This window comes from Octopus sinensis, linkage group LG17 (assembly GCF_006345805.1).
Source record: "Octopus sinensis linkage group LG17, ASM634580v1, whole genome shotgun sequence".
NCBI lineage: Eukaryota > Metazoa > Mollusca > Cephalopoda > Octopoda > Octopodidae > Octopus > Octopus sinensis.
The window spans coordinates 42877373-42893259 of record NC_043013.1 but is presented as its reverse complement, the minus strand read 5'-3'; the positions used below and the strand labels follow the sequence as shown (position 1 = coordinate 42893259).

The window sequence follows — 15887 nt, the reverse complement described above, 5'->3', positions numbered from 1 at the left end:
AAGTTTCACGCAGCAGTACTGAACCAGAAACTGCACAGCTACTCTGTGCCTAAATTTGTCCAGTATCACAACACTATTTTTCATGATATACATCGATCTGGTTCCATCTTATGTTTAATTGGGCCTTTTGATGAAATACAAGCACATATTGAAGCTTGCATGGATCAGACAGAATTTGTTAAGGTAGATTCTCTGGTGAGGCATGTTTTTTTCATGGAAGACTAGAAACAAGCAACACCCCTGTTATGACGGTGATGCTCATTTACAACCATCACATGATGTCAACAGAAGTTACACACACACACATTTATATACTATTGGTTTCGTTCAGTTTCTGAAATCAACTCACAAGGCTTTCATGGGCCTGAGGTATTAGGACTGAACCCAGGACCACAGATTTGGGCAGTAAGCTTCTTAACCTCACAGCCATGCAGGCATCAGTTATGTGGTTAATAAAATTTCACATCTGCATTTGTATTTGCATTGAGCTGTTTCTTAAAATATGGTCGATTTGATCAGTGGTGAGGGTAATCATCTTTTAATATCCATCTTTCATGCTGACATGGGCAGATTGACAGGATCTGGTGCAGTGAAGGACTGCATCGTGCTCTAGTACCTGTTTTGACATGGTTTCTTTGATTAAGTGGGTTTTTTTTTATTTGACCAAATGTGACTGCAGTAACAATGGAGGCAGCTGTATCCTAAGCAATGAGAGGTTAAAATATGTTCAAGATATATAATGTTTGTAACTGTGAGGAGTGTGTGTGTGTGTGTGTGTGAACTCACTGGTTAGTAGCATGAATTTCAAGAACAAAGTGAATAAAAGTATTCTAAATATCATACAAAATCAATTCTGATTTATAGAAATTATCTTTGCTTTGAGAGAAGGTAAACAAAGACCTGCTGGTAATTGCTACTGATTCTGAATGAGAAAGAGATACAATATCAAGAATCAAGAATTCTCCCAAATTAATATACCATTAAGGAAAAGGCAGTCTGTTTTCTTTGAAAACAAGAGGGCAGCTCAGAACATGTTTCTGCCTTAATGAGCATCATTAATGTAACAGTCATCATATTTCCTTGCATATATGTATATATATATATATATATATATATATATATATATATATATATATATATATATTATATATATATATATATGTATATATATATATATATATATATACGCCAGTTGGCGTTAGGAAGGGCATCCAGCTGTAGAAACACTGCCAAATCTGACTGGGCCTGATGAAGCTTTCCGGCTTCACAGACCCCAGTTAAACCGTCCAACCCATGCTAGCATGGAAAACGGACGCTAAATGATGATGATGATGATGATATATATGTATGTATGTATATGTATGTATATGTATGTATATATATATATATATATGTATATATAAAATACATCTCATTTCATCTCTCATTTTCGTTCTCAGGTATAATGAATATGAGAATACAGATTATGGAAGTGAACGGTACAATAGAAGGGAAGGTGGAAGTCGCTGTGATGAACATAAAGAAAGAGAAATGATGAGAATGGAGATGGGTCCTTTTCACAATACACGAGTCAGAGGTGAAGGACAAATTGATAACCATTCTCGAAATGATGAAAAATTCAATTGGTAATTTGTTTTTTTAGATCTTAATTTTTGGTTTTGATCTTATGCCTTTATACAGATCATCACATTTGCTAGTATGTATTATTATAAACATCAATCGTCATATCAATCAGACTCGGTGTATACACTAGTTTCTATACAGCTCAGTTTTGGTGTATTGTGGATTGGTGTTGGCATGTATGCCAGTCTCTGTATGGGTCAGTGTTGATGTAAGCACAAGGCTCTAAGTATATAGGTGAATGTTGATTGATTGCTCAGCTTGTATACATGGATTCATTTCCAGGGTGCCCTTTGAGTTAAGAAGAGATACGGGACCTAGTGGAGAACCTGATAGAAGATATATTGGTCCCGACCGAGGATGTGATAATGACCAACAAAACACATCAACTCACAATAGACTGGGCAGAAATTCTTTAGGTAAGTTTCTGCTTGTTTTAATCATTTTTCTCTCCTTCTCTCTCAAATAAAGCTTCACCTCCATCCTCCACCATTTTGTAGCTGTCCCTCTATTTTTCTCTTTTAACGTTTTCTCATTTAAGCTGGCTATATTATGTTTTATATTCAACCATATCTGTCTTCTCATACCAACTCTACAATGTCATTCTCAAAATATAGAATCACTTCATTGCAATCTCAAAGCTACAAGATAATGCATGATTAATTCAAAAGAATGTGAATAAAGAAACATTTGACTGAGTAATCTGAATGCTAAAGGGTAAAGCCCTATTTTCCTCCATATCTCTCTGTCTTTGCATTCATTCATCTACATTCTCCTGTTTATTCTGTTCTATAGTTAATTCATTGAACTTTTCATTTTTCATATTTGTATATCTTTAAATGCTACCTTTTCTGTTCTTTTCCTTTTAGGTGATGGACCTGACCAGAGATCTCCTTGGGATTCCGGCAGTGTAGATAGAAAAATGGACAACTGGTCCCACATGCATGGAGACATTGGCAACAGTGGCATGAACCAACCCAATGGACCGTGGCTTAATAACCCCATGAACAAAACAGGACGTGATGCCACCGGAGCATTTGTTAACAGTAGTCGAAGTGGTAACAGTGGGGGGATGGGGCAGTACTTTGGACGTGGCAACATGTTTGGTAACTCACAGGTGCATAGTGGGCTCATGGTTTCACATAGGGGTGGTGGTGGTATATGAATAGACATATGGAAGAACCTAGTTTTGATATTTATAATATTATTGGGTCTATATGAAATCCAAATTGAGGATTGAGGTGTGAAAGTCATGTTGACGTGTTTGATTTTGGAGTGGCAGATGGAATTTCAGACAGACAATAAAACTCTGCCCTACAGCCATACATCACCCACGTCTTTCATTCCAATTGCCACCTGGTGCTTGGTTCTTGGACATTCAGTCATATTTCTGTCCTTCCATATTTTTACACACAGTCATGCACACACACACACACACATATATATATATATTTATATAGAGAAGAGCAACAAATAAGGAAGTGGAAAGAGACCACATAGAAATTAATATATGGAGAAATAAAATTTTATTCACTATAAAACACTTGTAAGGTATTATATTTGTCATTTTTATTCATTCTGTATGTATTCCTCATGCCTTTCTTTCAATATGTTTCTTCTTTACCTCCTCTGGCTTTGCCATGTCACTCTTTTATCTATCCTCTTTCTCACTCTCTTTCAACATGTCACAGTTTTGTTTACCTTGAAGCTTCTGGCAGAACAGTCAAAATGTTTGATTTTGCTATCGACCTAATTTTGACAACTTTTGCTTGACTTAATTTCCACAAAAAGTTCATTCACTCAAAGAGATTGTTTCTGTGGTGACCTCTTTTGGAATTGCTGCAACTTTGCTCACAGGTGGCAGGACCTGTTGTTTTTGCTATCAGCTGTTACTGAACCTTGCACACAATGACACTCCTGTATGCAATATTGGCAGATGATTTAGAAAAGTAGGGATCCTGAAGTAGACCTAACTAAAAGTATGAGTGCATGATGTCTCACAGACTTGCATTTGAGGCTGTCAATCATACCTTACAAGCTCACAGAAGTAACACCCACATCATATGTAAAATTGTTCTCCAGTTATTTGAGGCAGACTCAGACAATCATCTCGAATAATACATCTGCTGATGAGTGGAGAGGATGTCTCAAATAAACTTATATTTAAAGATAAGAGTAAAACTTTTTATTCCTACAAGCATGAGAGCTGCATCAGCTACTAACTGACCCCGAGAATAGAATTGTGGGAATATAAACAAAATCAAAAATTTGTTACACAATCATCAACATTTTAAGAAATACTATTAAATATTTAGTCTAGCTTCTTGCAAAATTATAGAAACTAAGGGTGGCTTTTTGAAATATCCATCCTAACTCCACAAAATTACATTGTGCAGGGTATTCTGCCATTATTCAACAGATACAGTCCAGTCCAAGGTGTACAACTCAGTTTATACAGTCATCATCATCATCATTTAATATCTTTTTATTATGTTGGCATGAATTGTGTTGTGGCGAGAGTCATTGACACCCCTGGTGGATTGGAGAATGGACTAGCCGAACTCTTATAAAGAGTAGTAGTTGGGAGTGTTTTGGTAGACTCGTGAAGTACCTCGTTTGAACGCATTGATTAAACCTCCGCTGCATAATTTTATATATACCAACCTGTAGCAGGATATAAAAGATACAGCACCCACTACACTCTCGGAGTGGTTGGCATTAGGAAGGGCATCCAGCTGTAGAAATTCTGCCAGATCAAGACTGGAGCTTGGTGCAGCCATCTGGTTGCCAGCCCTCAGTCAAAACCGTCCAACCCATGCTAGCATGGAAAACGGACGTTAAATGATGATGATGATACACACAAGCAAATAAATGAAAATTTAAAAAAGGTTCCTTTATTTGCTTGTGTGTATGTATCCTTTATATCCTGCCACAGGTGGTATATATAAAATTATGCAGCGGAGGTTTAATCAATGTGTTCAAAGGATGTACTTCCCAAGTATACCAAAATTCTCTCCCCACTACTACTCTTTATAAGAGTTCGACTAGTCCATTGTCCAATCCGCCAGGGGTGTTGATGATTCTCGCCACAACAAATTGTATGGTTTGAAAGTATCTGATAAGCTGTGTCAGGCTCCAATTTTATCTTGGGTGTGGTTTGTATGGCTGGGTGCCCTTCTTCATGACAACCACTTTACAAAGTGTACTGGATGCTTTTCTTGCAACATTGGCACAAGTGTGGTCACCAAAGAACTTGCAAAAGAAAGGGAAAACCCCCCTCGACTGTGTAGGAGTGTGTCTGAGAGGAGAGGTGGCTTTATGCCAGGTGTTGAAAACTTAAATATGATAGAAAGACAGACACAGGTCTCTTGCTGTAGAGGAAATAAATGGCTATCTCACATTATACAAGGATGGCTGAGAGTTGCTGGGAGGAAGTCATAAAGATGTTGGTGACTGGATGCTAGAGCATACTCTCAAGATACAAGAAGATGAGTATAAGGGAGAATATAGACTGTGGATCAGGGATGGGGAAGTAAATGGTGGGTAATTTCATAAGAGTGTGGAAGGTGGGTAGAAACTGGACTAGAGGTGAATGTAGTTTTATGTAATTTAGTTTAATGATGCTGCTGACTGACACAGCTTTTCAATTCTCTTCAACCCACTGATGTCTTTCATGATATTCAAATGAAATTGGAATCATCTAGTATGGTGTTAACAAATTTGATAACAAAGCTAATAAAACGAGATTACCTGTCAAAAACTCTTAAGCTCCATGTGATTGAAGCTACCATTCTGACTGGTTGTACTGAGGTAAGATTTTTTGCTTCTAAGATTTACAAACAAATTTTGTGAAAAAAGAATGCTGAACACAAAGACCAGTGATTGTGAAAGCAATTGCTTTGTAATACCATGTCAGCTTAGTTCAAACAGCCCCATGATAAATGGCATTCCCACCATGACCATTCGAATTCTTTTAACTGTATGTAAGATTACATTGAAATGATGGGGTTTGATTCGAGTGAGATTTGGCAGCTATTTCAAGCAGGCCAAATGACCACATAGAAACTCTAGCAATGAGTAGCTGTTTTACAGGAGATAGCAATTATTATCGTGAGTGTTTATTACAGACTTACCATTGTAATACAAATTGTAAAAAGATGGCTGAGGAGTTGCACCAATAGAGGAAGGTTTTCTGGTCATTAGTGATAATGATCCTAATTGTTAACATAACATAAAATTTACGAGGAGTCCATGATAGATTGAAGTCTTACACTAGCTATACAAGGAGATGGGGGTCCTGTAACTGCGAACAAGTTTGGATAAGTTCTTCATCCACGAAATAGATCTTGCTGATATACACTTGAGAGGGAGAAGATGGATCTCTATCTTCTCCCACTAAACGGCAGCAATTTCTTGTGATCAGTATGTACTCTACAGCACTATATCAGCCTTATTTCTGTCTATATGAATTTCTTTTCAAATGCTTCATGTCTACACACTAAATTGCGTTTAAAAATTTTTTTTGCATAAAAGTACTTTTATTTAGATCAGGGGTTCTCAACCATATTTTATCTATGGACCCCTTTCATTACTATCTTATTCTGGTGGGCTCCTATAGCCATTTGATGTTTAAGATTATAGAAATTTCTTTTAAAATTCCTATTTTGGTTTTCATTTTAACTTGTGTAGGTGAAACTATGTAAAATGTTAGAGAAATAAACCTATCTGTTTCGGATCTTTTCACTTTGACCGGCAGATTTAAAAAATAATTTCTTTGTAACTAAATACTTTTAAACTTTGTGTACTGGTAGAATGTGTTACATAAAACATCTTTTTCTCCTGGCTTTCTTGAGAAAATTCTGTAGTTTGTAAGCTATTTGTTGTTAAATTTCTTGCATTTCGGCAATTTCAACCAATTAATGACGTCTATTGAGGTGAATACATTACATACCAATGCATACATCTAAATCAAAAATTTCTTCAGGGGCCCTTTAAATATTATTGTGAATTCCAAACTTACTATTTTATTACGTGGACCCCCTAAAATTCTATATAGACCCTCAGAGGCAACATGAATCCCGGTTGAGAACCACTGACTTAGATCTTTTATTTACAAAGCTGGGGCACTGTTTTGAAGGGTTTAGTGGCACAAATCAACCGCAGTGCATATTTTTTAAGGCCAGGCACGTATTGAATCGCGGCTCTTTTTGCTGAACAATAAATTACAGGGGACGTAAATAAATGATCACCGGTTGTGAAGCTGTCGTAGACAAACACAAGCATAATATCGATAAACGAAGGGCTTCCTCGGTTTTCATTCACCAGATTCACTAGGTATTGGTCTCCTCCGGGGCTAAAGTAGTAGACATTTACCCAAGTGCAGCGCCGTAGGACTGAACCCAGAACCATTTGGCTGTAAAGCAAGCTTCTCAAAAAAAAAAAGCTTTGTAGTTTTTTCTTTCAAAATAAAAACAAAAAAAAAGAGTCCATCGGAATGCATCTCAATTATAACCCGTTTCTTGTAAAGGAACTCTACCTTACGATTTTCAGAAACGCATTATAAGCAGCAAGAATGAGAAGACTATTAAAAAGCAGACGATCATTGCCATAACGATACATTTAATTTTGACACTTGTGCCATCTGGTGGCAACAACAAAAGAAGTAGCTTCAACGTCACCGCGACAAAAGGGAGTTAACTGTTGTATATATGGATAAATATTAACACAGTATTGCGTCCTTAATAAGTTTCTGCTTCAACGTGAAGCCAGTGGGTCAACATCTCTCGTCGTTGACTTACGCACATAATAATAATAATACATCGTACCCTGGCTTGTGTCGGTGGTGACATCTCCAGTGACGAGTTAAAAGACTTAAGGTTTGTGGATCTTCGCAGTGGACTGGAAAAAACGAGGTCTGGACAAGACTGGAGTAAAGGCTGTGCTGTTGGAACGTCTGGAAAAGGTAGGAGAGATCTTATAATCAGCGACGGTGTTTATATATAATATATATAAAGGCATAGCAGTACAATATGTATAATAATGTTTAGGTTTTTTGGACCGTCAAAACTCGTACAAAAATGTCGAACAGATCAAAATAAACATGCGAATATTGAAAGAAAATTAAGGTTTCGTTGTCGGAAAAAGTCATTTGTAGCCATTTTAAACACAACATGTAATGACTTGTTATTATTTTATAAAAGCATAATTGATTATTTATTATCAAGTATGAACATCCTTCGTTGTACATGTGTTGTTCCCCGTTCACCTGCACCATTTCACTATTTACGGGAATCGAATGGAAATCCAGTGTCAGTGACTTAGTTGTAAACGGACGGCGAAAGACATGAGTAATGGCGGAGTTTCGAAACAAGTTCAACCACAGAAGTTGAATTTTCTCTCTTTCCGCCGGGATTTTTGAAAATTTCTGTTGCACCACGCATTTCAGAATGATGGAAGCGGGGGGTGGGGGGAGCCTTTTATAAAAAATACATAGTTTGTTTTTAACGTTGTACTCTTGTATCCTCAGAACCATCACCATTAAAAAATAAATTAAAAAAATTTCCCCCCTCATTATTATATTCCATATTTTGGCATACCGACAGAAGTGAGCCTCTCCCCCTCCGACGACTTTGTTTCCTCGTAAATTCAAGAGTAATGATTATTTTTCAATGAAATTTACTACAGATACTCTTCCGATGGTTACTATTTATCGTGAAAAGTAATTTTTCTGGGGATGGGAGGGGAGGAGTTTGGGAAAATTCACAGGAGTCCGCTTTGTTTTCTCATAGTAATTTATACTGTCTTCATAGAAATTTTCATTAACAACAGATTTTTCTGCAATTTATGAGAAAACAAAGCGGACTCCTGCGGATTTTCCCAAAACTCCTCTCCTCCCATCCCTAGAAAAAAGACTTTTCACAATAAATAGTAATAACCACCAACGGAAGGGAATCTAGAAAATTTCGGCGGGCAAGGCGGTCCGCTATCACACCTCCTTCCGCTTTTTTATTTTTATTTTTTTCTACAGAAACCTATGCTTTCGGCTAGAGATTCCGAATCTGAAAAAAAAATTAGCAAAAATTTTAAAGCGTCACTTTTCCCCAGTTTCTTCATTTTTTAAAAAAACTTTTTCAAATTTTTTTTCTTTTTTTGCGAAATACGTGAAAAAATACGCTGATTATGATTCTAAAAAATTTTTTTCAATTTAAAAAAGAAAAAATTAACCAGCTAGTTCTGCTTTAATGTCAGATTTTCCTGTGATGCGATCAGCCTGGTGTGCTTTTGATCAGGTATTAGAAAATGTAGCACCCACTGAGTAGTAGAAACCACTTTCGTGCCAGTGCAGAATATTCTCAACTCTGTCATGGGATATGCCAATATAGTCAGTCACCTGTCATCCATTAGCTTTTGGTGAACATGGTCAATGTTTTTGTTGGTGGTGCTAGTTGCAGGACATTTAGTTCTTAGGTCAACTTCAAGATTCTCCTTTCCTCTCCTAAATTCCGTTGCCCACTTTTGCACTCTTGATAAAGCTGGAATGTCATCCCCTTATGTAATAGCCATATCAGCATGAATATACTTGGGGGAGCTAAACTCTTTATGTAGCACAATGCCAAATTTTGTCCATTTTCAACTGAAGTTACTATTAGTTACTCTTGAAGTCTTCTTTGAACAGTTAGTTATCAGTTTACCTGGAGAGAAACAATACAGTTATGAAAAACGAGAGTTGAAATTAGTGCATACAATATTTCACTGCTCTTGTATCACTTCTTTATTGTCAGCTCACCCTCACAATCCTGTCCCATAGCAAAATTCACAACCCGTCTCCTCGAAAACCCTACCACCCATTGCAGGCCCCTCCAGTTACTCTCAACATCATTTGTTATCTCTAAATAGCTCTCCTCACACTTTTATGATACATCTCCTCTATCTCTTCTAATCTACTTATCCTCCCCCTACAGTTTTCATTAATATTAATACATGTGTTTGTGTCCTCAGGCAAAATTTGCAACTTATGAGTGTAACTTTTGCCCAGGGAGGAAATGAACACATATTAATACTTCCCTTAAAATCTATGTATTTTGCAAATCATATTTGTAATATCCAATGGATGGAGAATACAACAACTAAAGCATGAGGTTTGGAGAAACGTATGTAGCAATGCATTAAAAGATTTATTAATTCCCATCCAAAAGTTCTTGTTACTGGTATATTCATCCTCCATTACAGTGGCACCAGACTAAAAATCTTTCCAAAAAATTATTCTGGAAGATGGGATGAATAAACAGTAGCATAGGGGCTTTTCTAGGTGTACTCAAAAACATTTTACATATATGTATGTATGTGTCTATATATATATTTGTCTATGTGTATGTTTGTCTATGTATGTATTTGTCTATGTATATGTTTGTCTATGTATATGTTTGTCTATGTATATATTTGTCTATGTATATATTTGTCTATGTATATATTTGTCTATGTATATGTTTGTCTATGTATATATTTGTCTATGTATATATTTGTCTATGTATATGTTTGTCTATGTATATGTTTGTCTATGTATATATATGTAGCTGAATTCTTAATTACATATCTGACCTGATATTCATTTTTGTTCCTCTTAATCACATGTTCTTATTATTTTTCAGAACATCTAGCTGCTTTGGCAAAAATTGAGGTGAGGGTTGGTTTTTTAATGAAAATTTCTTTCTAACAGTTTTTTTTTGGACTTGTAATTATCTCAACTTAGTCTTGCTTAATAATTTCACTAAATTACATAAAATACCATTGAAGAATTTTGCCCCATTCTCATTCCATGCTGTTTCACAGCCAATGTTAGTTTGTTTACATCCCCATAATGTTACAGTTTGGCAAATCACTCCAATACAATTAGTACAAGACTTAAAAATGTAAATACTAGGGGCAATTTGTTCAAATAAACCCATGGCTGAAATAAATAAATATTAAAAGTTAGTTAATTGTATTAATCTGATTTCAAATAGAATTCATAGATGTTTTCTATCAGCATTTTTCTAAGAATACTTTCATTTCCTTCCTACATTAATTCCCCCCCCTCTCTCTCACACACACATCTCATTCTAATTACATATAAAAAATTATATTATGTGTCACTTTTTCTAGACATTTTAGCAGCCATACAGAATGTCATGTGTATGTGGACTTTTCTGTTGGTTAACTTGATATTTTGACAATTTTAGGCTTTCTGTGAAGAGAAATATATGGAAGAAAATCAATCTACTGAAGATATTAGTAAGTATCAGAATTACATAACTAATGATACTGATTTTGTATATGCATTTATGTGTGTTAAGACTGTGTGTGTATATATTATGTGGTGTGTGTTTCAAATTTTATTGTTGACTGATCACCTCTCTTTATGCCTCTACTTATTGCTTTCTCTCCTCTTTTCTGAGCTATATCTTAAGACTGCCATACCTTATCTTTAATACCTTCTTGTATCTGCTATCATTGTCATAACGTCTCGTATCATAACCCTCCCTACACCTTTGTCTCCCATTCTCTATAGCCACCGCTACATACTTCTGACATTTATCTCTGTTGCTGTATATCCCCACTTTGTCGATCTGTTTCTCTCTCTTAAGCCCCTCTTTTAATACTGTCTTATTTTCTACTCTGGCCTCTCAACACCTGGCATAACTTCCAACTCTACTGCAATCCCATTCAATGCTGGGTTCTTTTCTTTTGTCTTCAAGTTACTTGGTAACCTCCCTAGTGTTGGTGTCATGGAAAAATCACCCAGTACACTCTGTAAAGTGGTTTGGCATTTGGAAGGGCATCCAAGATGTAGAGACCATGTCAAGGCTGACATTGTAACTTGACACAGTTCTCTGGTTCTGTTGGATCCTGTCAAACTGTTCAACCTATGCCAGCATCAGAGATGGATGTTAATTGGTGATGACACTGATGATAATTCTTGCAAGAATGTTAGTGGTAACACTGGGAGATGTATCAATCATGATAATTTTAGATTGTAAATAAATTAGATGTGTTGTTCCCCTTACCAAACTGTTTTGTTTCTGTCTACTATGCTGACAAGTTCCATTCCCGGCTGACAGCAATATATCTTATGGGCAAGAAGTGCATTAAAACTTTTCCTGCCAATGTCAAAGTGTTAATTGGATATAAAACAGCAACTTGTTTCATGTTCTTATTACTAGTTAATGTATAATACAATGTTCTTGTATTCTGGTTTGTCTCACTGAATTTTAGACTGGTCAGATGCATGTAACAGCATTATGTAATGTAGTGTGATTAATTCACTGTTATGTCTTACACAGCTCTATCAGACTATTTTAGTCTGTGTTCAGATGTGTGTAATACAAGGGTGTGTGTGTGCGTAACTGAATTATGTATAATCCTGAAATTACTGATGTGGTGTTGAAATATTTTTATTTCCAGAAAACGAACATACTACAATCAACATGGATGAGGTTGGTGAATTTTTTCATATTTTTATGGATTAATTCTGTCTTGTATGTATTTTCCATTTATCACTGTTTAGCATACTATTTTTTGGGTGACGTTTGCCAGTTGTTATTTTGAAAAGAAATTCATAACTGGTTATTATTAAAATATTCATTCATTCATACTCTACTGTGATATGTTCAGTTGGTTCACTCTATTGTTAGAATATAAACGTCACTTTGATGGGGCTATCCATGAAAAAACCCATTAAACTACACAAATTCATTCTGATTATTAATAACAGTAAAATCTCATAACTGAAAGGAGCTTTACCTGTCTCACAGCAATGATCACTGTGAATCTCAAACAAGTACCATTATTCTATAATAATACTATAAAGATCATTATAGTAATAAAGGAATACAGTAATAATTCAAGTATTCAAGAAGAATAAGATACTAAAGGATATTACAGTGAGCAAAGGTTAAGTATAGGATGGTTCAATGTTGAGGTGTAACAGAAACCTGTTTTGTTTTCATTTTCAGAAAGAGTCAGAGACATCTAATGTGGCATTAACAGATGTCTTCTTAAACACCACCAATCCAGATGGATATTCTTTGCCCGCTGATAAAACTGTGGAAGACCTTTCTGAAGATCAACTGCTTTCAAGTGATACCAAACCATCAGATATGTTGGCAGATAACACCTTTGATAAAGACCAATTTGAAGAAGAACTACCTATCTCTACCTTAGAATCAGACAAAGACACTTGTACTCTGCAGGTAATAAACATTTACTCCAGTTATTGTTCTACTAACTAAATTACACTACTTGATAATTAGTGTTGGATTTGTCTATTAACTTAATACGTATGAAAATATTTCCTGTTGAGTCTGGTAATTACCTACATTCAACAGAGTTAACTAGCTATAAATTTCACAGATAATTCTTCAAACAAAAAACCTTTTGAGAACCAAATATCTTGTCACATTTACACAATTACATTAAATATAAAGAGAAGCAATGTAATACTACTGTATGTATTTTGTATCATCATTTGTTGCTGTTCCTCATGTCAGGTATTTTCTTTCTTTGCTTTTTAGGAAGAACCTGATGAATCATTAATGGATACCACAGGTATGTCCTTCACATGTGGTAAATTTTTTAAAATTATCATCTTGTTGTATACTTTGGTTGACTTTACTCCAGCTGTTGAGTCCTTCTCTATCTTTCAGTGAATATAACAAAACACAACTCTAAATATAATATTCACACAGATTGTGATTTTCCAATGATATATATGTTGTTAATGAAGGTTTGTGTTATTGAGATCATATAAATTTCTGGTTATGGATGAACTATATTGGTTCAATACATGATAATCAACTACTAATTTGCCATATGGTGTTATTTGAAAAAAATGTTTACTGCCATTCCACCACTGATAGTTGGTTTGTACAGTTTAGTTTTGAAAATTATAATTGGTTTAATTGAAAGGTTTATATCCAGTTCTTGGTATAGTGCAGTATCTGTTTTTGTAGAAAGCTGTAAAAGCAAAAATATTGTTTGACCTTTTTTTTATAAGGATAGTCAATTCTGGCTCCTCTACTATAGTGTGCGTGTGTGTTGCTTTAAGTTAAGTGGTTTATATTTTTATTGTTTATACCATGTGTTGCCGTATCACATGTATTTTATTTTTTTATATTTATATTTGTTTAGTTCAACATTTTTAGCAATTAGATTACTCTGCTTACTTATTCACATTGTTTTGAATTAATCTTTCATTATCTCATAACTTTGACTTTTTTTGATGATGTGGTTATTTTTAGATTGGCATTGTTGCGTAGGTGTGAGATGCCGGATCTGACTAGTTTGAACATAAAGCAGCTAGAATATTTGGACTGAGTTAAAATTAGATTTAGATGTATAATTTTGGATATCTACTTGTTTCATCAAATTCAGAGTTTTTCACGGGGATGCGTGCCATATTTTGAATATTGCTTTTTTGCTTTAACATAAGCAAAAGGTGACTTCATTTATAGGTGAGGTGGAATAAGATTGTGTGAGACTCATGCTTTTTATAGTGCAATAACATAAAATAGAAATATCATTTAGAAACAGAAACAAAACCAGGATCTAGATAGTTGTCTGATCCTTACCTCTTTAACATATGTATTATCAATTTGTCATCTGATATAAGCAAAATACTCCAGAGATGTAAAGAAGAAGAATTGGAATGTTAGCTCATTCATGCCATTCCACTCTGATAACAAAAATTAAAATTTGGTTGTGAACTTGATTACATGGGTGAGAGAATTAATTTCTTAATGTTTGAAGAAAAAATGATTACAAAATAGCATAAAATAATTTCTAATAATTCATGACATCACTTGCAGAAGTGGTTCTGAGTAGCGAAAGTTCATTTTAGCACAAATAATAAAATGATGAATAATTGTTGATTCAAGATAATGGTTGACAGGTCTTTTTTCAAGGAATATAATTATTATTTGAATTCAGAAATTTTGAAACCTGTATTCAGAATGTGTTGTATATGGCATAACTACAGATTCCTGCCCGCCCCACCAACTTTGGATGATCATAACTCTGAGAAAAATGGATTTTTTTAATGTAATTATCTATGAACATGTGTTATATCATGTAGACTCCAAATATACAAAACTTTTGGAGGAAAGTGTTTTAGGAGGGGATGGGGTGGGGAATTCGTAAAATTCACCGGTGTCCACTTCAATTCATCTTAACTTTCAAGAAAATAGATATCTTTTAATGAAATTTTTTACAAATATACCTCGGACTATGTAGATTCCGAGAACATGAATTTGGGGGGAAAACAATTGGGGATTACTTTTGAGGACTGCTCCCCACTCGGGGGTGTTTCGGAACAAGTCCATATTTGTTTCATTTTCTCTGTTTGTGTGTCTGTAGATTTCTAGTCCTCACATGCACATATATATGTAATTTAAAATGTTCAAATGGGGAATTATTCTATTCAATGTCTTTCTGTTAGAAACGTTTAGACCTTTAGCTGGTATTTTTAGCATAACAAGTTTTCTTGTGACAGCTTCATTGCCTGCTGCTTCAGTAGAAATCTGCAGATACATAAAATGGAGAAAATGAAACAAATACGGGCGACTTGTTCCGCCCCTCCCCAAGTGGGAAACGATCCTCAAAAGTAACCCCTAATTGTTTTCCCCCTAAATTCATCTATTTTCTTGAAAGTTAAGATGAATTGAAGTGGGTGCTGGTGAATTTTCCGATATTCCCCACCCATCCCCTCCTAAAACACTTACCCCCAAAAGTTTTGTATATCTGGAATCTGCATGATATAACATATATTAGTAAAAAAAATTTCATTAAAAAATATCCATTTTTCTCAGTTATGATCATCCAGAGTTGGTATTTGGGCGGGGACAGGAATCTAGTTATGCTGTGTATATTTGTATATGCATATATATATATACACATACATACATACATATACACACACACACACACATATACAGAGGGTTTGTCATAAACTGTTATACTCTAACAGTGTATAATAATCATGGAGTTGAACTGTGGTAACCAATCTAATTTACTTAAAATAATACCATATAAACGAAGTTTATATGCAAACATTTTCATTGTAGAAATATGAGTTAACGACATTACGTCACTGTAACATAGGCTCAGTTCTGCAAGGAAATGTTGATGTAGTTATGCAATGGTCTTAGTTTTGTTGTTTGTATATTTTAGTCAGATGAGGTAACATTTCATGTGGATGGCATCATCATTCATAAGCTCAGTGTAATTGGAAACTT

General features: G+C 35.0%; 2 protein-coding genes across 7 annotated transcripts in view; both read left to right on the top strand.

Moving 5' to 3' along the window:
* LOC115220688 (scaffold attachment factor B2) overlaps positions 1-3166 on the top strand; it is a 66079-nt gene extending 62913 nt beyond the window's left edge. For 5 of the 6 annotated variants that reach the window (XM_036510520.1, XM_036510519.1, XM_036510517.1 and 2 more), the window contains 3 exons: positions 1440-1625; positions 1906-2039; positions 2490-3166. In XM_036510520.1, the coding sequence (XP_036366413.1) occupies positions 1440-1625; positions 1906-2039; positions 2490-2785 (616 nt within the window). In that variant the 3' untranslated portion in view covers positions 2786-3166. Of the gene's footprint in view, positions 1-1439; positions 1626-1905; positions 2040-2489 lie in introns of those variants that run through there. The other variant, XM_036510521.1, reaches the window with a different exon arrangement.
* The window catches only part of LOC115220768 (scaffold attachment factor B2), a 62537-nt gene that overhangs the window by 26266 nt on the left and 20384 nt on the right, over positions 1-15887 (top strand). The window contains exons 2-6 of the mRNA XM_036510522.1: positions 10269-10297; positions 10839-10893; positions 12061-12092; positions 12612-12848; positions 13170-13203. Of these exons, the coding sequence (XP_036366415.1) occupies positions 10860-10893; positions 12061-12092; positions 12612-12848; positions 13170-13203 (337 nt within the window). The 5' untranslated portion in view covers positions 10269-10297; positions 10839-10859. The remainder of the gene's footprint in view (positions 1-10268; positions 10298-10838; positions 10894-12060; positions 12093-12611; positions 12849-13169; positions 13204-15887) is intronic.